The 24,437-nt window shown below is 39.9% G+C and overlaps 1 protein-coding gene across 2 annotated transcripts in view; it reads left to right on the top strand.

Moving 5' to 3' along the window:
- Positions 1-24,437, top strand: part of fstl4 (follistatin-like 4) — a 176,973-nt gene that overhangs the window by 108,450 nt on the left and 44,086 nt on the right. For both annotated transcript variants that reach the window (XM_034293500.1, XM_034293499.1), the window contains exons 5-6: positions 16,511-16,701; positions 17,605-17,725. In XM_034293500.1, the coding sequence (XP_034149391.1) occupies positions 16,511-16,701; positions 17,605-17,725 (312 nt within the window). The remainder of the gene's footprint in view (positions 1-16,510; positions 16,702-17,604; positions 17,726-24,437) is intronic.

The following is a 24,437-nucleotide window of genomic DNA, read 5'->3' as shown; positions in this document are numbered from 1 at the left end:
ATATTTGTTCAACCTTGTGACTGGTGAAAATTGCTGCAATAAATATTATATTATTTGCAATGCATATCTTTGGACATTTTAACATTCATAGATGAACTGATATCACCCAAACCCAAACCAAGTAATTCTGGTATTGAGACATGAAAATCAATGAGAAATCTACTTATTTTGAAAATAAATTAAATGTAAATAATCTAGAGCTTAGCCACATTATTAAAAATGTACAAATATGTAGGTTGAACTATCCTGAAAATCATGCAGTGGACTGTACATGATTGAACTGAATAAAGCAACCATTTTTTCTCTCCAAAAAAGCACATTTATACAAAGTTATTCACATAAGTAAAGAATTGAGTCCGTAACAGTTGCCTACTAGCCAATCTCCATACCCTCATTTCCTAAAATATATGCAAATTAGATTCTTCTCTTTTCATGTGTTACAACAGGTTATCTAAGTATTCATAAAAAGTCAAAATTTTTATGAAGTTCCCTTATACAGTGCACTTTAAAAAAGAGCCCTGTCAAAAACAATGTCCTGATAACTGAAATACATTAATGATATTTCATTTCAGTGTCATCATTGCACATTCTGAGCAGGTGGATATGCATGAGGTAAGTTACTTAGCTGTCGTAGCTGCCTCATTTACATGAGAAAAATGTCCTCTGTGTCAGTGGAGCTCCAACGAAATAGTGCAGCAGCAGAGAGGAAATAAAAATGAAGAATCCTCTTTAAGGCACAGTCAAAGATGAAATCTAGATGAAAGTTAAAACACTGATATGAAAGGGAAATACAGTGTCTGCCTTTCTATTTAAGACCACGGAAGTCACGAGAGAATGAAAGGCCTGTACCTCTCGTTTCTTTCTTTTATCACTTTCTTTTAATTGTTAGTGCTTTACTATTCCATTGCTGATCAGGTTTAGCTGTTATTTGAACTCCTTGTATTCATAGATTGCATGTTTGGTCACAATACTGTTTTTAATGTTAGTTTTGGGGCTGATCTCCAACTGAGCATTCTATTCAGTGCATCCTCAATGAGAGCACATTTTGTTTAAATGCTTGAAAACACAATACCATCTCTAAAGAAGGCAATTCATTAGTAGCTAAACCTTTGTCATAATTTTGATGTCACCAACTTGATTTTAGATGCAGTATATGTGACTTCAACTAGCTTGTTAATATTGAGGGGAGTCATATTTGAATTTGAGCTAGCTAACGTTAGCATCACTATCTCTTGACTGGCAGTTCTAGCTAATAACAACATCAGCTGTCAAAGTACTATTGATATTAATATGAAGATGGCAGCAGTGTTTTCTACTAAATATTGACCTACTTCCACAGTGTTGTTGTATCCACTATATCCACTATAATACACTAGTGTAACGTAGAAAAAATTATAATTAGCCCCGGTTTAGCTGGTGGTCTAACATTATATAGACAATATTGAAGTGACAACAATGTGGCTTGGTGAGCGAGTTACAGACCTTGAATGAATGTTTGCTAGTCTATACCTAAAATGACACATGTATTAAAAGGCTTATAAAAGTCTTAGCCGTGACAGTTCTGTTGTCAAATGTATAATAATACATAATAACAGCTTTTTATCAGTATTGGGTCAGGTCTCTGTCCAAGATGTATTTTGACTTTGTCTTGACATGAACCGGGACATTGACTGTTCTTTTGTAAAATTACAAAGCACCCAGAAGTTTCCAACTAATCTAACATTACTTATCAAAAGTTAAAACAATAAATAACAGCACTTGAACACAGGACTAGATGATATTCAAATAGCCAATGGAGGCTTATGACAAAAAGCTGGACAAATGCAACAATCAATACAAAATAAAGGAATAAGGGTAAGTAAAAACAAACAAGAACAGTGGACTGAGCATAGAAATTGTGGACTGTGCATTTGTAAATTACAAAAAATAGCATAAATATATGTAAGGTGCAGGATTTTGTCCATTTGAGGGTATGTATTTGGGGAGGGGTAATAGATTTGTCCAGTTGAGGGTTGTGTGTGTATGTGGGGAGAGGGTTATAGATTTGTCTGTTGAGGGTTGTGTGTGTATGTGGGAGAGGGTTATAGATTTGTCTGTTGAGGGTTGTGTGTGTATGTGGGAGAGGGTTATAGATTTGTCTGTTGAGGGTTGTGTGTGTATGTGGGAGAGGGTTATAGATTTGTCCAGTTGAGGGTTGTGTGTATGTTGAGAGAGGGTTATAGATTTGTCCAGTTGAGGGTTGTGTGTATGTTGAGAGAGGGTTATAGATTTGTCTTGTTGAGGGTTGCGTGTGTATGTTGGGAGAGGGTTATAGATTTGTCTGTTGAGGGTTGTGTGTATGTTGAGAGAGGGTTATAGATTTGTCCAGTTGAGGGTTGTGTGTGTATGTGGGGAGAGGGTTATAGATTTGTCCAGTTGAGGGTTGTGTGTATGTTGGGAGAGGGTTATAGATTTGTCTGTTGAGGGTTGTGTGTGTATGTTGGGAGAGGGTTATAGATTTGTCCAGTTGAGGGTTGTGTGTATGTTGGGAGAGGGTTATAGATTTGTCTGTTGAGGGTTGTGTGTGTATGTGGGGAGAGGGTTATAGATTTGTCCAGTTGAGGGTTGTGTGTATGTTGGGAGAGGGTTATAGATTTGTCCGTTGAGCGTTGTGTGTATGTTGGGAGTGGCTACAGTCAATTTGGTTCTGGGGCATGTTCATGCCCTTCATTTCCTACTGCTGTAGGAAAGAAGCTGTTCTTGTGGTGGGAGGTTCTGGTCTTGATAGACCTCAGGCTTCTGCCAGACGGGAGAGCACTGAATAGTCCATTTTCAGGATGAGTGGGATCAATCTTTGCCACCTGCGTCTGCATCCTGGAAGTTTGTAGGTCATGTAGAGACGGCATATTGCAGCCAATCACCCTCTCTGCCGAGTCTATGATGCGTTGCAGCCTGCCCTTTTCTTTGGAGGTGGCTGTGATGGAACTGGATTTTGAACGGTTTAGATTAATAAGTTAATAGTCAATTAGTTAATTTAACAAATTAATTTAATATATAAAGAGAGTATTACAATTACAGTACAAGTATCAATGATAAAAGTTCTCCAGAGATTCAAGATGTTTGCAAGCTCAAAGATGCAGGGAGGAAAATCCAAGAGAGAACTTTCCCAAACCCCACTCTGGTTTATATCCCTTAACCAAAGGTGTGGGGGTTGGTTTACTGACCTAAGGATAACAAAACTAGTCCTGAAGACTAGACCCCTTGTCATCAAGGGAAACATTCCAATCTATGCCACCTGACACCATATTGTAAAACAGAGTGATCTACTCATGGGTTCAGACCTTAGGTTCTGAAGTCAGACCAGAGATAAACATTGTAACATAAACATTAGGATAAAGGAACAAGACCAGACACCAAGAGTTATAGGCTAGGAAAGGAGAATTAAGGACATCATTATAAATGGCTATACTAAATACTGAATCATCGAATATGTAAATAAATATAGAATTGACGTTGTTCGATTCCTTCAGTCCCCCTTTTGTGTCCATGAGGACACACATAGTGAGTGTTCACATTAAAGTAAGATTACTCAGAGGGGCAGAAGAATCTCCTAACCAGTGTCACACCTACACAAAGGAGGGGCAAAAGAAGAGGGAGGAAAAGAGAAGACAAGGGGCAACCAGGAAACAACTCATGGTCATAGCTCTCTGACTCCTCTTATATCCAATTCAGTGTTCATTAAGCCCCAATTAATGGAGAGGGAGGACGACACAAATGACATACATCATTGTTACATACTTTAAATATCTCATTCATCAGTTACATTATGAGACAAACTAAACCTGGAGATTAGTAGAGCAAGCGGGAATACAATATGTGTTAGTTGAAAATGATGCTGCCATTGAGTTTGGCCAGATCCAAACTTGACAAGAGCCTAGGTAGACGTTGTGTGTAACTAACAACAGCCGGTCAAATTTACTGTCCAATGACAGCATAACTTCCCTTTTTAATGTTATGTTACATCCCACGCTTAAGAATCATTGAACATGTAAAAGAAAACATAGAATTGACATTTTTCGGTTCCTTCAGCTGCAGCGTACCAGACGGTGATGGAGGAGGTCAGGATGGACTGTATGATGGCAGTGTAGAAGGATGGACTGTATGATGGCAGTGTAGAAGGATGGACTGTATGATGGCAGTGTAGAAGGATGGACTGTATGATGGCAGTGTAGAAGGATGGACTGTATGATGGCAGTGTAGAAGGATGGACTGTATGATGGCAGTGTAGAAGGATGGACTGTATGATGGCAGTGTAGAAGGATGGACTGTATGATGGCAGTGTAGAAGGATGGACTGTATGATGGCAGTGTAGAAGGATGGACTGTATGATGGCAGTGTAGAAGGATGGACTGTATAATGGCAGTGTAGAAGGATGGACTGTATGATGGCAGTGTAGAAGGATGGACTGTATGATGGCAGTGTAGAAGGATGGACTGTATGATGGCAGTGTAGAAGGATGGACTGTATGATGGCAGTGTAGAAGGATGGACTGTATGATGGCAGTGTAGAAGGATGGACTGTATGATGGCAGTGTAGAAGGATGGACTGTATGATGGCAGTGTAGAAGGGCACCGTCATAGTCGTTGGCGGGTTGAACTTTTTCAGCTGCCGCAGGAAATACATCCTCTGCTGTGCTTTCTTTGGAATAGAGGAGATTTCAGCTCCCACTTGGGGTCCTGGGCGATGGTGGTGTCCAGAAATGGAAAGGCCTCCACAGAGTTGACTGGGGAGCCTCCCAGGGTGATGTGGGGAAGGTCAGCTGGGCTTCTCCTGAAGTCCACTATCATATTCATCATTAAGTGGCTTTTTCCAACTTGTCTGGTCATCTTACCATTTTAAACTTTTCTAGTCTTGTTCTTCACATTTGTTGTGACTAGATTTGCTGTGGTCTTGGTTTTAACTTTTTCTTGGACTCAAACTCAACACTGCTGTTGAACAAGTGTAAGCAATTAGGCACAGGTTGATGAGCACCACTGCAATACATTGTGTCTTTCATGTTTTTTGGCATGTTGAGACGTTTCATGGTTATTGTTCATATAAAACTTACAGTGGCAACATTGCACACAGTACCGTTTCTGCACTTTTCCCCCAACTACCTTAAGCATTTCACTTTGAAGCCTCTGAAAGATACACACAAGGTCACCAGTGTGATGGAGCAGGCTAATGATGGTTGTTTGTGCTTGTGGATGAGGGTCGCCGAGGCTGCCATCTCAAGCAACTACCCAGGCAATTTAAAACCCCTGTCCCCCTGAGACAGCAGTCTGCCGCCCCAGCTAAGTCAACAACCAGGACAGGCCAGGAGGTTACTTTAGCTTACACTGCAGGTATGGTGTTGGGACCTGATGCAAAAAAGAAATATGTAATCAACGCCATGCACTTGCATTCCTAATTTGTTAAGCAACAATGGCTTCTAAAATAGTTCAATTTTTTAATCTATTATCTCTTGGCAGCAGGGGCAATTGCAGCTCTATTTAAATGTCCAGACTGTCAAGTGGGATTCCTTTGTGTCTTTGTTTATGGCTGGTGATTTGATTGGATGGAAGCACGTTAGTGGAGTGAAGGTTGGTGCAGGGGTCACAGTTGGAGTAATGACAAGAGGTCACAGTACTGTTCCTTCCACAATGCGTCAGAGTCCTCTTCTATGTGAATCAAATCCAAATCACCAGCCAGAAACAAAGACACAAGTAAATCCAACTTAACAGGATTGACCATAACTGAACTTGGTTATGAAGTAGAAATGGTTGGTAATGAGTTTCCTTATATAGTAGTATAATGTGTTGCATGTCGTGATGGCTGCTCCTGTTCTGAATTCCAAAACAACTTAGAGTTCAATTTTATTCCTGTAGAAGGATTTGTTATGGTTGGTATCGGGGCAGTTATGATCCAAGTGAATGGAATGTTTTTATTTTATTTCCTTTCTACCTCAAACTAAAGCCCATTCAAAATGTTTTCACAAAATGTTATCTTCTCCGTTCAATCTGACAGCACATGTAGGCCATACGGTCTAACGGAGTACAATTGATTACATTTGAAGAAATGCTCTTAGCTTATGTTTCCAAAGTGATGGTTTATCCACACGTTTTCGACAGTCCTGTTACAGGCTTTGGGTTTTCTATTCATTTCATTTTCTGTGTTACTTTTGAGGTTGGTTCTCTTTTGGTGAACCTGATTGGGCACATTGATTGAATTCTTTCTCGTTCTTCCTGTGTTTTCACCTGTCTTCTCTTTAGTGAGGGAGTGTTTCCTTTGTGCTGACAATATTTACAGCTGCTGGGCTAGTATATCAGGGGGCAAAATACACCTTTGCTTAGCTATTCCACTTTAAGTTGGTGGGCAAAGACACATTTCTCCTCCGTTTTATTCATTAAACTTTGTGTTTATTCACTATAAATTCTAAGTAGGTGTGGGGCTTTTCTTTAGTTTACAGTTTTTCTGGCAAGTGGACACTTTTCAAGTTACCGGTTACTTTTCTGTGGACACTGACACTGAAATAAGATTAGATTAGATTCAACCTCCTTCATTCTGGTTTGTCAAAGCTGATCTTCTTCCATTAGTAATTTTTTTTCTGTGAGCAACTACATTTTATTGTTTATTTTATTTTTGAATTGTAATGCACCAATCCCAATTCAAGGTCACCGAGTGCTGCTATTCTGCTATTTGATGTTTGAGAAATATCCTTATATTCCATAGGCTTATCGCTGAATGACTACAGCCACAGTGTTGTATACCAAATGGTTTTATACTGTGAGAATATAGAAAGATATAGGTGTGGCTAAGAATACTGTATTACCTAAACATGTGTGCTTTGATACATTGATGTGACCCCTTCATTGTATTTTTACTCTGTTAATCTTAAATACGGTCGGGTCTATATTGAAGTGGTGATCAAACATTGAAAGTAAGTGAGCATTAAAAGCATGATGTGCATTAAAACACCAGGGTTTCTGAGATATCTTTAAAATGATTAGGTTATGTAAACACCGTCAGTGTTTTAACTGTGTATCTGATCTGTACATGTGCCAGCATGAGTCAAGCACGTCTCCCTCTATAATGAGAATGAAGTGAAATCAGTACAACTGTAAATATGTGAGAAGTCGTTTTCCATGGCTGTGTATGTTTGAACTGACAATTAAAAAACGTCTCACAATAAACTCTTGCACAATTTTTATTTTGATGTTGATTTTCAAAGTCCCCTTATGTAGTCTGTGCTCAGATCTGTGCATATGAACAGGATTATTAGAGAGATTGGTCTTCTTGAAAATCATGTAACTGTTTTAATCAAGCTATTATCGTACCCTATCCACAATGATGGCTTTATTGTGTGCATGTATCCGTGCCCAATGAGTTCTCACTTCGCCTGTCCCAAGGTGCAGTGGAGTCAGATAAAATTTGTCAAGTACACAGACATCCTGACAGAAGAACATATGGGGCCCGGCTGGATGTCTTTACTCAGATAATCTAGTGGCATCGTTTGGAAATGTAAGACGTGACTTCAATGTTAGGATGATTCAGAATTTCTCAACGGCTGTGTAACTACTGTCCACATTTTATTTAACCTTTATTTATACGGGGAAATCGAGTCTTTTACAGTTGAGCCCTGTGTTAAAGCAATGTCAAACAAGGTATGTAATGTATATGTAAATACAAAAACCCCAGAAAAAAACAAATCTACAGTATGACATAGATTCAAAAACAGCATTTGTGATACATTGCATGTACAATACATCACGGTTTTGTAACAGATCAGCAAATGCCAAGGAAGCGAAAATCAGGTGGTGAAACATTTAGGAAATAGTATTTATGTTGTCTGAGTTAGTGGGCTAGTTGCATTCTGATGCATTCTGCCAATAGCAATAGTTCATCCAAATTACAATATATATATATATATTTTTTTTTACACCACATAAGCTGTCTATTCACAAGGTTTAACATCAACCTTTACTATGGTTTAATTTCCCTGGCATGATTTCCAAATGTTAAACTTTAGGGCTGAAAATGTTGGCACCTATGGCTAATTGACCAGAAAACAAAGAAATGCTTTTTTCACAGGCTTTTTAGTGTGGTGCCTCTCTCATGCTTTCTTTCATTAACAAGATATCTGATCACTGAAATGTGTGATAGAATAGCACTACTGCAGGTCTATTCTTCAGGGAGGACAGGGAGTGATCAAACAAGGACAACAGGCTAAGAAGCCTGGTAAAGAAAATAAAACACTAGCAAGCAAAAACTAGAATTTCAGATACATAACAGAGACAAACTGGTACTAGCACTGGTTATTAATACAACAAAATTCCACTCTTAATGTTGCCTAACTCTGAACATAAACCATGGGGGATGAATGACAAACAGGTGTGCTCAATGAAACAGAGGGGTGTTGAGTTGGGCTTGTCCAGGGAACCGAGCAGTGGGGGGTTAGACGTCACAGGAAGAGGGAGTTTGATCTCGATGTGCACTGCTTAATATTAAACCTACTTACTCGAATTTGGTCTGGTCAGAAGTGCTTTGTTTTGGTTTGAAAAGTCCACACATTCAAACTGACATGAATATAAATCAAATGCCTCTGTCATGTAGTTTGTCTTGTGGAAAGGTTTTAGATTTAAAAAAAAAAATAATAATTGGAAGTGTGTTTATATTTAATTGGTTCAAGGGTTTTTCATAAGAATTGAACATTTTGAGAACATTAGTTACCTGTACAGTGTTACTTCAAAATACAGCAGCAATGCACATCAGTGTCTCTTTGCGACTTTGTAGCAGATGATGCTTATGAAAAGACTTCTCTTAGATGAAAAAGCTTTCCACAAAACATCATTAATTATCCTAAATTGTAATTACAAGCAACATAAGCTTACCTGGCACAATTATACTATGATGAGTTTCCATTATTATTTTGTTTGTTAACTCTATCATCACGTGAGCCTACCCAGTCCCCTGCTAGGTTACCACACCCATCTTAATTACAGATATGCCTCAACAGCGGTTTGCTGATGTAGTTTAAGCAGTTACTTATTTTTCTTTTTTAAATTACTTGATAAATCATGGTTCTAAGAGTGTATACCTAAACTGATCATAGGCTTTAGTTTGGAAACATTAGGGGATTTAGCTTTCTTTTTTTTTTTTACTAATGCTTCGCTTGGCAGAATGAATACCCCACATGTGAGCTACTGAAACACCACTAACAAAACAACAGTACTAGGTTTACAGCACCTGAATTAACAATTTTTTTGTGTACTGCCACACTACCCACTAGGCAGCCTAGTTAGCTTGCCCTACCTTCCAACTTGCTCTTCAGATAAACACACACTGTTTCTGTTCCTGACAATTTCAGCAAAGAGGTAGAAGGCTGAGCGAAAAATGTAAGATGGATCTTTGAAATGTTCTATTCAGCCAAGTAGCTATCAAACCATTCAATGCAGATTAAGTACCTGACACAAGCATTTTATGACTGGTCTGATAAAAACAGGATATTTGGTACTATTGTATAAATGTTCAAGTACAATATGTTCATTAGACATGGTGCAGTTTCTGTGCATTGGAATATTATTTTTGCGAGAAAGGGCAGAGGAAACTAAATATTGATAAAATATCAAAATAATCTTGGAGTCACCCAATGATATTTGGCTACAGATGAAATAAGTGACAAAGAATTCCATAAGTAGGTAATATAGTAAGGTGATGAGCTTGATGTTCCTTACCAATTAATAGCAAAGATCACATTCTGGTGAAATGAAGATCAATGCTTGGCTTTTTGACAGATGAACATAATCTGTGTCCTCAGTAATAGTTTCATCATGTAGTTTTTGTGATGAAAATGGGAAATAAACCTTTCTGTTTTTATTTAGCACATGAACCACACACTGCTTTTTATTAATTGATTTGCATAGTTTTCTTTATTTGGCAATAGAGACCCTTTATGAAATACTTCAAACTGTGACATTCCTCATGAAAAAAAAAACAGAAGAAAGGCAGTCAATCTTTCTACAACCCACAACCAAGAGAAACCAGCATGTATGTCATTGATGTTAGCTCTGTACATGCTGTTTGGGGCAAAGCCTCTTTTTTTAACCCAGGTGCAGCTTAGGTCGTTCTTTGTTCCTGGCATGAAAATCTTTTGACAGCTGAATGGAAACCTTGCTTGTGTTTTTGATTTGTCCTTTGAGTGAAAATATTTTATTTATCCTGACAGATTAAGAACAAAAGTAGTGTTCTCTCATGTGGGTGCCATCAGATGCTCTATCACGGGTAACTTTATTTGGCTTTGGACGATAGTTAACCATGCAACACAAGGCTTTAAAATGGAAATCTAAAAAGGTTTTCATTTGTTTTGTTTTTTTGTCCTACAGATCTATGCAACATACTTTTAATTTTGAAAATGGAAGAAAGTAATGAGAATGATTTTTTTAAACACCTTTCACCTTTTTTCCGGGCAGCCTATATAGTGGTATTATGAAATGTTTTGGTCCAAACTGCTCAAGCACAGGACATTCTATTGGATTTGACCACGACATTATTCATCTTTAAATAGCATGTATGAAATTAGAATGTTTGTCTTCTGGTCATTCTAGTATTAGCAGCCTTGTTTGAAATAGAATAACATATTTGGAGCTGATTTCTTAAAAGCTTTCTTTGTGTCCTGCATGCCAGTATTATGGATTGAGTATAATGTTGTTGATGTTGTACGTAGCATTTTTTAGGATTAAAATTACGTCCTTCAGTCCACAGAGATAAAAAATTTTGCAGCATTGTACAAAATTATCTATCTATCTATCTATCTATCTATCTATCTATCTATCTATCTACAGTATATATCTGACTGTCTGTCTGTCTATATCTAATCTAAATTACCTAAAAGGGAAGTAAATCTTTCTGCATAAGCAGATCACAGACGGCAATAGATAACGTCAGTGGGTGGAGGTCAAGCCATCATAAATCCATCAGCAGCACTACTCACACCCGGGCATTATACTGTAGTGAGGTTCCATCAGCTGATTTATTTGAGAATGCTTTCAATCGCTTCTATCTGAAGATTCAAATTCAGAAAATAGCAAATTTAAGGTAGCCTTCAGACACGACTCTTTCAAATTAGGGGTTTTATACATATTTCGATTAGTTCAGTGTATCCGGGCTATATACATCCACTCATCTATTGTCTTGGAGTTTATAAGCGGTTCACACATTGTCCCTTTAGCAGCTTGGCAGCTAGTTTTTTTTGTTTTCCCTTCTGTATATTGTCCTGACCTTTGCAAAAAGTTAGAGGTTGTTCGTGGTTAAAAGACAGAATTTCACTGTGTTGTTGTCTCTCAGACCTGGACATCAGGTTCAGATGTCTCACTTAAGTGACTACCATTTGGAACAGGCAGTGAAGTGACTTTCAGCCCCAGGTGCAGTGGAATGTCAACATGAGGATGTACTGTTACATCAGCTGTGGAGTTCTGCAGAATAAAACAGACATGTTGCCGGGACGTCCAGGGGACATCGCTGCCTGTAAATGGTTGTGTTGCCGTCCTTAATCTCCATGTCCTTTGAAAGCAGTGATAATGACTGACTATATGATGATCCCTGGTTTCTGATCCATGGCACGCTCCATCGGCCCAAATGGAATAACACTGAACAGGGGTTTAGCTGAGACCTGGACACATTTGCCGCTTGCTCGTCACGAATCACTGCGGACAGCAAGCTGTGTGTGTGTGAAAGGTCACGAGATCTTTACCCAGGAAAACATTCAGAGATAATTGAGTGTCCTGGATTAATGGCATGTCATAACAACTTATTCCATATCACCGTTGACCTTTCTCTTCAAACGCCACCTTGATAGATGTACTTCATTACCGAATTTGAAAACTTGAAAATAGAATCCCTCCCCATCTTTGTGGCAGGTTCATCAATGATTGATCAGCCACTGAAGGCAGGAGGGGATAAAGGGCTGGTACATTGAAATGACCCCATGTTATGTTAATGGGTAGCGGCAAAGCAGTGCCAGCAGCTAGTCTCGGCACGTTCCATGCAGAGACTCGATGCAGTCTACATCAGACAGGATGAACACGGCTGTGAAGAGTGCTTTGATGTCCAGCTTGTTTGGGTTGGTCATGTTCCAAAGAGACATTTCATGCAACATGTAAGTGACATTTCATTACATTATTATAGTTAATGATGATACATGATATATAATCGTTTACTATAATTATACAATGAGGTGTCACTTACATGCCCCAAAGACATGTTGACATCTTAGGCAACACATATATATATTATGATCTATAAAAATAATCTATAAAAATAATTGAACTCTGACATTATTCCCTTTTAAAGCCTAAAGAGAAAATTATTATTTAAACCAATACCAAAGCCTATCCCAACCATGTTTAAGTAAAAAGCTGAAGGATGGTGTTGAGCTCAGGTAAAAAAACACCCGTTGCTGCAGCACGCAGCCATGAAATCTCTGTAGAAAAACATTGGGAGTATTTTTACACACTACGTGCTTCACCCATACTGAAGAGCTCAGTGACTTTAAATGTGGCACTGTCATAGGATGCTAACTTTCACAAACTCAGTTTGTGAAACTTCTGCCCTGCAAGATCTGCCCTGGTCAACTGTAAGTGCTGTAATTGTGAAGTGGAAGCATCTAGGAGACACAGCAGCCCAACCACAAAGTGGTGGACCACGCAAACTCAAACGTGGCCGTTGAGTGGTGGAGTGCTGAAGTACTGAAGTGGGTAGTCCATGAAAATCACTTATCTGTTGCATCACTCATCACAGAGTTCCAGACTGCCTTTGGAAGCAACATGGTGTGGTGGAACTCAATTGGCCTGATCAGACCTCTGGAATGATTTGGAACAATGATTGTAAGCCACGCCTGCTCAACCATACAAATGGCACATATTCGCACAGAAACATTCCTAAATCCTGTGGAAAGATTTCCCAGATGAGTGGAGGCTGTGATGGTGTGATGGTCGGGTGTTCGCCATATAGTGTACTGTAGTTCACATGCACAAAGAATCTCAATTGCAGCAATTATTTACATAGTCTTGATTGTTTCCATAGTCTTTCAAATTATATTTGTATTGACCAAATAATAGGCTATCATTGTTTTAATTGGGTCAAAATGTCCAAATAGGGGCTATATAACTGCACATTTATTTGGTTCACTGAGGAATTGTGAATTGTAAAATCTTGAATTCATCGCTTGACTGGATTTTAAAAAGCAGCGGTGTCATTATTTTAACCTGTCAATTTTCTCTCCATCTAGGCTTCATAGATTGTATATTTCTTTCTAGACATATTGTTTGACAAACTGGAATATTTAATTTACAAATACAAATCAAATTTTAAAAACCTAGATCAAATTATTGTTTGAATAATTGTTCACCCCCCTTAATCTATAATTAGAGGCGCCATTGACAGCAATTTCGGCCATGAGTCTATTTAAATTAGTCACTACCAGCTTTGCACATCTGGACACAGCAATTTTTGGCCCATTCTTCTTTGCACAATTGCTCAAGTTTAAGGAGGGTGTACCTTTTATAGAGCTACAGGGGTTACAAGTGAACAGATCTGATGATAATTCAATAATTATTTATTACTGGTACATTGCATCATGATGTTGACCTTGCCATTTAAACCCTCCCAAAAATTGAAAATGTAGCCAACATCCAAAACAGGATGGTAGAATCACTGTTATACCTCAGGGAGGTCTTGAAAATTGCGAGTGAATTTGATGACATGGGGCACATATCGGCACATACGTGACCTTCATTTTATGGTACACTACACTGTTTTTCCATTTTGGCTCAACATGGCCACTTTTACAACCAGTGGCAAACAAACTGCTACAACCACTGGCAAAAAGATGCCCAGTCTAAAACCCCAAAGAGCAAGCAACAACAACACATTTTCCTGGTGCTGGATAGCATTAATGATGATATTTACCAGGGCCAGTGGATGCCAAATTACCTAATCACAGAGCACAGACACCAGCCTGACCAGATGTTTCCATGTAAACCAGGGATGTGTCACCAAAAAGTCACCTGTCTGTATGGGACCGATCTGTGTTCAATCTGAAGTCAATGCAAAAATATACTTAAATGGTTACAGTAATTTTTAGGGCCTGAATGTTATTTATGAAATATAAAAATGGTTGACCCTCCCCCAAGCAAAATGTAAAAACATGACCCTCCCTTTTCAAAATGCAGATTCAAATGTAAATTGTGCGCATTTGGTCACAAACTGTCCTGCTCAACAATATGCACACAAAGATAGCCTATACTATAGGCCCACTGTACAAACAACTGACACAATCAACAACAAAAGTGGAAATATTAAAACGTATATAGTCTAGATTTGCTGTATATTTTAAACACAGAAAGTATTCTAACTTAAAGATTTCATCATATGTGAATATTCTATTCTGTTTTTTTTTTCAACATAGTATTTATTCATTTTAGACACATTTACATAAAAAAAATAAATAAAAAAAAACACAGAAAATAATTCTATTCTGTTTTTACTTTTCCAAACATCCATTTAAAATATGAAAATTGTGACACAACTACGGCACCAGCTGATACATACAGCCTAATATGCACAATGCTGCACTTACTGCATGCTCTTCCTGCAGCTAACGGAGAGAGCACTAGTTTCTATTATTAATTATTTTCTAGATTGGACTGTTCTCTAGATTTGGTAACTCATGCAACATACGATTAATTCCCTAATGGAACATCTCCCTTTGACTCTGAAAGGCCATTGAATATTTCAAGACAATCTACAGAAAACCAAAGACTGCAACTGAAAACTTAGTTTGTGATTGCATTCCTTTGCGATGCCACGAAGGTTGTTGTCATTTCACTTCTAAAAGCATTTTCTCCACTATATATTGCACTATATCCATGATCTAGATAAGCCAAGCACAAAGATGGACTGGTCAAATAGCCAATAGGAAGGCGATATAGAAATAAGTTCTGCCAGTCAATATGTATATTCCAAAGGTCTAACACTGAATTGATACAGGCTACTGAATTGCAATCAATAATACAATTTAAGTACCCTCCCTTGGACTAAAAAGAATGTAAACCCTCCCCAAGACTGAAATTAAAAAAACATGACACGCCCATTTCCCTCTGTGTCTCATCATGTTAAATTTGTCTCTCTCCCTTAGTTACAAATGAACATTCAAACATTTGAAGTCCATACATAATATAGATGTATCTAGTTTAGTCTATACATTTCCAACGGTGTTAATAGCTACGGTGTAAGAACAGTTGCATCCCAAAAGTAAGTCCAAAATAAGTGTTATTAAACTGTGTATACTTTCGCAACCGCTGTTGACATGCTAATGATGCGTGTTGTGTTCAATCTGCAATGGAGAGTTGAGCTAAACACAAAATGTTTAGGACTTATGTCCTTTAAAATGTCCAGTTTAACAGTCGCAGATTGGCCCCTTGAACAGAACTTGTCTGTGTGTGTTGGGGGGGGGTGCTGCTGCTGCATGCTGGACGCATGCTTCTTGTACACCGTTGTCCTTTTTTCCATAAATTAGCTGTAATTGATGTTGAAGTCGACTCTGAATTATTTGCATGGCAATCCGGCCCTGGTGCTCACAGAAGGGGGTATGGTTCTTCGGAGTGATCACGGGACATTTTCTAATTACTTATTCATATCAATGAGCTTTTAATATTTGGTGCGCTCATCACTTGGCAGTGATACCGAGGCACCCCTCCCACCTCCTGTCAACTCTCAGAGGCAGCTGACTTGGTGGAAGGAAGGGGAAGTGGAGCCAATCTCTCCATTCATATCATGTCTTAAAGAGGCGTGCAGCGGGTGGCATGTGTTTGCATAATTTTATTTTCAAGTAAGGAATAAACACACTCAGCTGCACTTGATTAATCATGGCTTCTCCATTCCACTGCACATATTAACCAGCGGGCTAGGAGACAAGAGTGCTGTGCAGCCAGGCAGGATTTTATGCTGTGTTTGAAACATGGGTGTTAATCCCTCCGCAAAAGAAGAAAGCAGACAAAACCACCTAAAGTACCTCAATGAGGAGTGTTTACCTTCTGTTTTCATGTGAATTGGAGGATTACATAGCATTAATTGGACTTCCTGCGTGGCAAATACTGACGAAGACCTTATGCCAAATATGTGCTGCAACTCACGCATACGTGTTACTATACTAAAGATATTATTGTCTCAAACCGCTAACCCTAAAATGAACCCTAAAAGCCTAAACCTAACCCTGAATCTAAATGTAATATTAACTTCTAAACTTAACCTTTATCATGATAACCCTAAACATAACTTAACATCCTAAACAGAACACAAACAACAAGCCTAAAATGGACCTGCAAAATTCGCTTCACCAGATTTGCCATGGGTTAATAACCTCGTGAGGACTGGTACACATGCATTCACACGCATTACATTGCATACATTACATACATTTGTAACTAAATACATTCACTGTGTTGTGTTCTTACAGGGGACACGTGCACCATGGCAGAGTACAACAAGCTGAAGACTATGTTGCTGGATATGCAGCCCAAAGGCCTGGGTGGTCGGGTCAAGAATGTCAAAAGAAACATGGACCAGAAGAGGGCACTGGTAGACACCATGTTTAAATACCTGGACGTCAACCGAGATGGCAGTCTGGGCAGTGACGAGCTGGCAAAGGTTGGATTCTGTAATTTCCTATATCTACTTGTATAATCTACTATTCAATGCATGTAACAACTGATCTGAAAATCAAATGTATTTGATGATGAATTTAATATATTTTTTAAACAACTTAACTTTTGGGTTGTTATTCAAGATAAATGACGATGGTATTATTACACAAGTCGTTCTATATTAATTAATGTAGTTGGAAAATTTGCTGTATTTTTGGATGCTGCATACTGTCAATTAGTGGGGACAAATTATTTATAGTGACATATAGCTGTCAGGTGTTATTAGCTTACAGAACAGGTTGCTAAATGACATTGTCCTTTGTTCTATGAAACATAAATAGGCTGTGCTTTACTTTTGTATCTTTATTATAGGAGTGTGCTGTTCAGAACACAGATTTGCACTTATATACTTTGCGGAGAGAGAATCAATGTGGAATACATTAACAACCATTCCTCACATCTCAGCAGTTTTAAAGATCTGCTTGAAGATCTGATCAAATTATGGTTGGCAATTATTAATGTTGACACAGAGCCAAGATATCTTTAAGGAGACATGTCCGATTTTGACATTTATAAATTATGTTTTAAGCAGATATCCTTCCAAGATAAAAGAAATCAAAGAAATTGAAATAAGATGTCACTAAATGTCATCATTAGTTCTCTAGGCTCGTGGAAAGCAGTTTGTTACAGGCTCTGCTTGCTGGCTCTTCCTTTCTCTGTAGATGGTACAGAATGGGGCCAGGTTAAATCTTACCACCTGCTTCTTCCTTTTTTTTTACCCAAAGGGATTCAAACAGAGGCTATTATAAGGCTAAAATGTAAGTTAGGGGGACCAAGTGACAGTTGTTATATTTGACTTGGTATAGATCCATTGTCATTGTGATTGTATGTCATTCCTTCTGTCCAGATCTCTATCAAGGAGCACCTGGAAGACAGTTTGCTGGAGTGCACCATGCAAGACCTGCTCCGCTACGATGACTACAACAATGATGGACACCTGACTCTCCATGAGTTCTACACCGCTTTCCGTGAGTCAAGCTTTCAATTACCTCCTCCCTTTTTGAACTGGGCTCTCTCTTTTTTGTTTTCTCTGTCTCTCTCTCTCTGTCTTCTTTTCATTCCTCTCTCTGGCCATTCCATCAGGGCAAGTCCGGATCAGACCAGATAAAGCTCACTCCGGCAGCACTGCAATCCAGCCAGCCAGGGCTCTGGTTGCCAGGCCAGGAGTCATTATGGGCCTCTGAGCTGTGCTGAGCTATGGCTGAGAGCACCTGGTCATCAGGCCTAATAAAGCCTAATCGCACAGCCAATAATGGCTGTCTGGATTTGGGCTGGAATAGAGGTTGACTGGGATTGGTTAAACTCTGTAAACCGCCAGCCTCCCTCTATCCCCACCACACAGCCACTGTGACAGGAAAGAAAATATGTGATCCAAGCCCCGAAAGGGACAGCCCAGTCGCAAATGGATGGTCGACTCTATTGGACAAAGCCGATAAATCAGACCATTAGCAGTAGGTGGTCTGGGACCATTTTGAGGGCTTTCGCAATCGGGGCAAAAACACGGGCCCATTAACCCTCAGCAGCCATTAACCAAAGTAATGACTGGGTTTTAGTGGAATCATTGTTGTCATTATACAGTTACTTTCCCTTTAGCATCCAGATGGGCTGTGAGCATGACTGGCGATGGGTCTGTTTTGAAGAGAATGTGAGGTGTTTAACCGAGAGGTGAACGGGTGGGCTGGGACCAATACAACGTGCTATTGATCAGATGTTGTTCAAGGTCAACTATGCTGCATGAGACTGAAACAAAGACTGGGGCTGTCAATCATCTGGCGTTATGACTTATGTGCTGTGGAAGGATGAGTATTGCTTCATTGAAGGGGTCATTATTACTGTGTAGTTACATATGAAATTAAACAGTAACAAATGTTTTAATTCATTGTGGATATTAGTAGTTGCACAGTATTAACATTCTTCTGTGGTAACTGTGCACTGGGATTTAAAGTGGTGTAACCACGAGTGCTTGTGCCCGTGCCTTTTACAAAGATTCAAGTTTCTTGACCCGTGTATTTTTTACCTACACAAAGCACTTCATAAGTGTAAGCCTATTGAAATCCAACCACTTCATTCACACAAGAGAATCACACGCTGATGTTTTTGCAAAATGCTATGAAGTCATCTTTTTGTTTGTTTTCCCTTAGTAATTTGTGTGTGTTCATGCTAATAGGTAACTGTCAAAGGAATAATTGCAGTAATGTTTAATGTAAATGTGTACCTCATATTTGACCTGGATAAGACTGTGCAATCGTATTAACAAAGCCTATTAAAACGTAATCTGACTCCATGAAAACAAAAGAAGGATAAGAGAGATGCAAGCTAGCAATGTAAATCAACCTGAAAAATGTGTTTTTGAATTGAATCACACAAAACTGTCAAAAGGATTTTCTTCACATTTGAAAGAGTGAATGGTTACATCACTTCACATTGATTAATGATTATTAGCACTGAGTACTTACATTAACAAGGCATTATTAATCCAGTCATATAGCTTACAGTTAACAGGTTATTGCAGAGAGATACCTACTAGTCAGTCCTTCACCCCAAGGAGGACAAGGAAAAGAGCAGGGAGTTCAACCTTATGGAAGCAGGGACAAGAACCTCAAAATAGGCCTTTCACTTCAATTAGAAAATCCGACCTGTTCACTTTCAAAATGCAATACCCGGCTCAGCACAAACCAAACCTAAAGTAAAATATCCAACTTAACTAGCAAAACTTTGAAAAACCGAATCGGGTCCATATCTACTGCAGGTGTAATACCCCCGGGAAAGGCTGTATACAACAGACAGGGTGAATTCCTGAGGCTGATACAATCTTTGCATACAGTTGCTGACAGTTCACCCTGAAGGGATACAAATGAGCACAGAGATCATACGTCATTAAGACACCATTACAGCTCCCACCAGATACAGTGGGGAGAACCAGTATTTGATACACTGCCGAATTTGCAGGTTTTCCCACCTACAAAGCATGTAGACGTCTGTCATTTTTATCATAGGTACTCTTCAACTGTGAGAGACAGAATCTAAAACAAAAATCCAGAAAATCATATTGTATGATTTTTTGATAATTAATTTGCATTTTATTGCATGGCATTGCAAGTATTTGATCACCTACCAATCAGTAAGAATTCCGGCTCTCACAGACCTGTGAGTTTTTCTCTAAGAAGCCTTCCTGTTCTCCACTCATTACCTGTATTAACTGCACCTGTTTGAACTTGTTACCTGTATAAAAGACACCTGTCCACACACTTAATCAAACAGACTCCAACGTCTCCACAATGGCCTGGACCACAGAGCTGTGTAAGGACATCAGGGATGAAATTGTAGACCTGCACAAAATTGGGATGGGCTACAGGACAATAGGCAAGCAGCTTGGTGAGAAGGCAACAACTGTTGGCGCAATTATTAGAAAATGGAAGAAGTTCAAGATGATGGTCAATCTCCGTCGGTCTGGGGCTCCATGCAAGATCTCACCTTGTGGGGCATCAATGATCATGAGGAAGGTGAGGGATCAGCCCAGAACTACACGGCAGGACCTGGTCAATGACCTGAAGAGAGCTGGGACCGCAGTCTAAAAGAAAACCATTAGTAACACACTACGCCGTCATGGATCCTGCAGCGCACATAAGGTCCCCCTGCTCAAGCCAGCGCATGTCCAGGCCTGTCTGAAGTTTGCCAATGACCATCTGGATGATCTAGAGGAGGAATGGGAGAATTTCATGTGGTCTGATGAGACAAAAATAGAGCTTTTTGGTCTAAACTCCACTCGCCGTGTTTGGAGGAATATGAAGGATGAGTACAACCCCAAGAATACCATCCCAACCATGAAGCATGGAGGTGGAAACATCATTCTTTGGGGATGCTTTTCTGCAAAGGGGACAGGACGACTGCACCGTATTGAGGGGAGGATGGATGGGGCCATGTATCGCGTGATCTTGGCCAACAACCTCCTTCCCTCAGTAAGAGCATTGAAGATGGGTCGTGGCTGTGTCTTCCAGCCAGACAACAACCCGAAACACACAGCCAGGGCAACTAAGGAGTGGCTCCGTAAGAAGCATCTCAAGGTCCTGGAGTGGCCTAGCCAGTCTCCAGACCTGAACCCAATAGAAAATCTTTGGAGGGAGCTGAAAGTCCGTATTGCCCAGTGACAGCCCCAAAACCTGAAGGATCTGGAGAAGGTCTGTATTGAGGAGTGGGCCAAAATTCCTGCTGCAGTGTGTGCAAACCTGGTCAAGAACTACAGGAAACGTATGTTCTCTGTAATTGCAAACAAAGGTTTCTGTACCAAATATGAAGTTCTGCTTTTCTGATGTATCCAATACTTATATAAAATGCAAATTAATTACTTAAAATCATACAATGTGATTTTCTGGATTATCTTTTTTTTGATTCCGTCACTCACAGTTGAAGAGTACCTATGATAAAGATTACAGACTTCTACATGCTTTGTAAGTGGGAAACCTGCAAAATCCGCAGTGTATCAAATACTTGTCCTCCCCAATGTACATTTTAGACAGAGACCCAACATGGATGCACTAGTGTTTCCCAGCCTTCAATTGTAATAAAAACAATTCAATTTTGCACTCGGGATTCTGTATGGATAGATTTTTTGGTAGACTAGGCCCAACCCATTATCAGTGTTGACAAGTTTTGAGCTGTTGATATTTCTTGATGTGTTCAGACCAAACTTACATTGATATTTAAAACATGAGCTGGTCTGATCACACTGATGATAGATCCTCTTTTCGTCATTGTATTACTTCTGAGACACAGCGTACATTGACATTATTAGATTTGTTTATCTTACAGGACTGGTCTTACTGGATGGAAAGCGGCTTTTGACTGTTGGAACGTTCCCTTCCTTTGAAATTGACAACAATTGAAAAAACACTGAAGTTGCACCTTACCACAAATTAATGTTGCTACCCCCATGACCAGCGAAAGTGAAATATTACTTGATATTAAAGATTGCAAAAGCATTTGATATTAACGATCCAAGCATGTTTATGCATTTTTATATTCATAAAGCTGCAGTGCTTGTTGCAGCTTGAGTGGAGAACGGCATTTCATTGCTTAGAAAACTCTTGAATACCAACTGTCTTTGCTGGGGAAAAAAACATGACCTCACCTGTAAAAGATACTGCTCTTTGTTGTGTTTGTTGACTTTCTGTCTCTCGTCATTTGTTTTGTATATTTTGTGGACCCCTTACATTCCCTTAATTATGACATGGCATCATGCCATGACCTGTTGCATGATCTGCATTTCTAAATTTACCCAAATTACCCCAGATTATGCACTATTGGGAGATTTTGAAGATTACACATTAATGGGTCGATAAGAGCCTATTGAGTCTCCAACAGTTCTTATTGTGGACACCCTGTGTTTGAAGGATTATAACCTTGTCAGAGAGGAGAGTGAACAATAACCCTGTTAACACAGCAGAATACATCGCTGTATGGTGTTCTTTACACTAAGAGTGGACAGAGAGTTTACCGCAACTCTGGCACTTTCTGAACACAACTACAGTACCTCACTCATAACACTTAGTGAATGGATTTCTGTCATATTGGATTGAATGCTGTTCCTTGTCAGCTTGTTGCTGGGATCCAGTTGAAAGAATGAAATAAACTGCATTGCATTGCTCAAGCATCATTTATTGACACGTGTGTCATATACCATAGAATACTGGCATAGGGCAAACTTACCCAAGTGTAATGTTCATATTTTGCTCATTACAAGGAAGGAGGCATTCAGCTTTGTTGCTATGTCCCAACACCATTTCCTGAAAAGCTACATATTTCAGTCTTCATCTCTGGTTTAACAACTTCCTGTGCTTGTACTGCCCGTTAGGTAGTCCTGTACTGCCCGGTAGATAGTCCTGTACTGCCCGGTAGATAATCCTGTACTGCCCGGTAGATAGTCCTGTACTGCGCGGTAGATAGTCCTGTACTGCCCGGTAGATAGTCCTGTACTGCGCGGTAGATAGTTCTGTACTGCCCTGTAGATAGTTCTGTACTGCCCGGTAGACAGTCTTGTATTGCCCGGTAGATAGTCCTGTACTGCCCGGTAGATAGTCCTGTACTGCGCGGTAGATAGTTCTGTACTGCCCTGTAGATAGTTCTGTACTGCCCGGTAGACAGTCTTGTATTGCCCGGTAGATAGTCCTGTACTGCCCGGTAGATAGTCCTGTACTGCCCGGTAGATAGTCTTGTACTGCACGGTAGATAGTCCTGTACTGCCCGGTAGATCGTCCTGTACTGCCCGGTAGATAGTCCTGTACTGCCCGGTAGATAGTCCTGTACTGCCCGGTAGATAGTCTTGTACTGCCCGGTAGATAGTCTTGTACTGCACGGTAGATAATCCTGTACTGCCCGGTAGATCGTCCTGTACTGCCCGGTAGATAGTCCTGTACTGCGCGGTAGATAGTCCTGTACTGCGCGGTAGATAGTCCTGTACTGCGCGGTAGATAGGTCTGTACTGCCCGGTAGATAGTCCTGTACTGCCCGGTAGATAGTCCTGTACTGCTCGGTAGATAGTTCTGTACTGCCCGGTAGATAGTTCTGTACTGCCCGGTAGACAGTCTTGTATTGCCCGGTAGATAGTCCTGTACTGCTCGGTAGATAGTTCTGTACTGCCCGGTAGATAGTCCTGTACTGCCCGGTAGATAGTCCTGTACTGCCCGGTAGATAGTCTTGTACTGCACGGTAGATAGTCCTGTACTGCCCGGTAGATAGTCCTGTACTGCCCGGTAGATAGTCTTGTACTGCCCGGTAGATAGTCTTGTACTGCACGGTAGATAGTCCTGTACTGCTCGGTAGATAGTCCTGTACTGCCCGGTAGATAGTCCTGTACTGCCCGGTAGATAGTCCTGTACTGCCCGGTAGATAGTCCTGTACTGCCCGGTAGATAGTCTTGTACTGCACGGTAGATAGTCCTGTACTGCCCGGTAGATAGTCCTATAAGTTCAATAATGTAAAAGACCACTCCGGTAACTCTGCCATGTGAAATGCCCTCATTGAAATGAGTGACTTCCACTGGGTCGCAAGTGTTTCCCTGCACTCCGTGTATTCATAACCGTAATGATAGGCTGTAGTTATGCCCATCTTCAAGCTGTTAATACTGGGTAAATATGAATGGCTACAATCTACTACAACACTTACTTATTACTTACTGAATGTCATTACCCTGTGATAGGGACCCGTTCAGAGTAAGTACAGAAGGATGGTCCTGGGAGAGTACTCTGGAGGAGTTGTTTTCCCCCTGTGAGAAGGAAATGAAGTATAAATGCCAGGAAGCTCAGGTGTTTCCACAACGTTCCCTGAGGTTTGCATCATACCAAGCTGGCTAGAGACACCGGGCAACAACACTCACAATCCGTTCTGCAGATGCAGTTGTATGGAGATTTGTATAGTATTTGGTTCCATAGCTGGCAGATAAAATTCCATTCCGAAGCTTAGAAAACATATTTTGTGCAGTTCAGCTGAGCTCTAGAAAGCCCCTCAGGATGTGGTTGTATCCGTATTGATCTATGTTGTCTACTTAAGCGTCTGACAGTAGCAGTTCAGCACAGCATTGCCGTCTCTGTTCTTCTCTCTCTGTCCGGCATCTTCTCGCTTTATCCTTTGCCCTGCTCTGTCTGAAGGCTTTTGCATGAATGCCCCATTTCCCTGTATGCTATA

This window comes from Esox lucius, chromosome 7 (assembly GCF_011004845.1).
Source record: "Esox lucius isolate fEsoLuc1 chromosome 7, fEsoLuc1.pri, whole genome shotgun sequence".
Classification (NCBI taxonomy): Eukaryota; Metazoa; Chordata; class Actinopteri; order Esociformes; family Esocidae; genus Esox; species Esox lucius.
The sequence above is the reverse complement of the archived record's forward strand: the minus strand, read 5'-3'. Positions and strand labels throughout refer to the sequence as shown.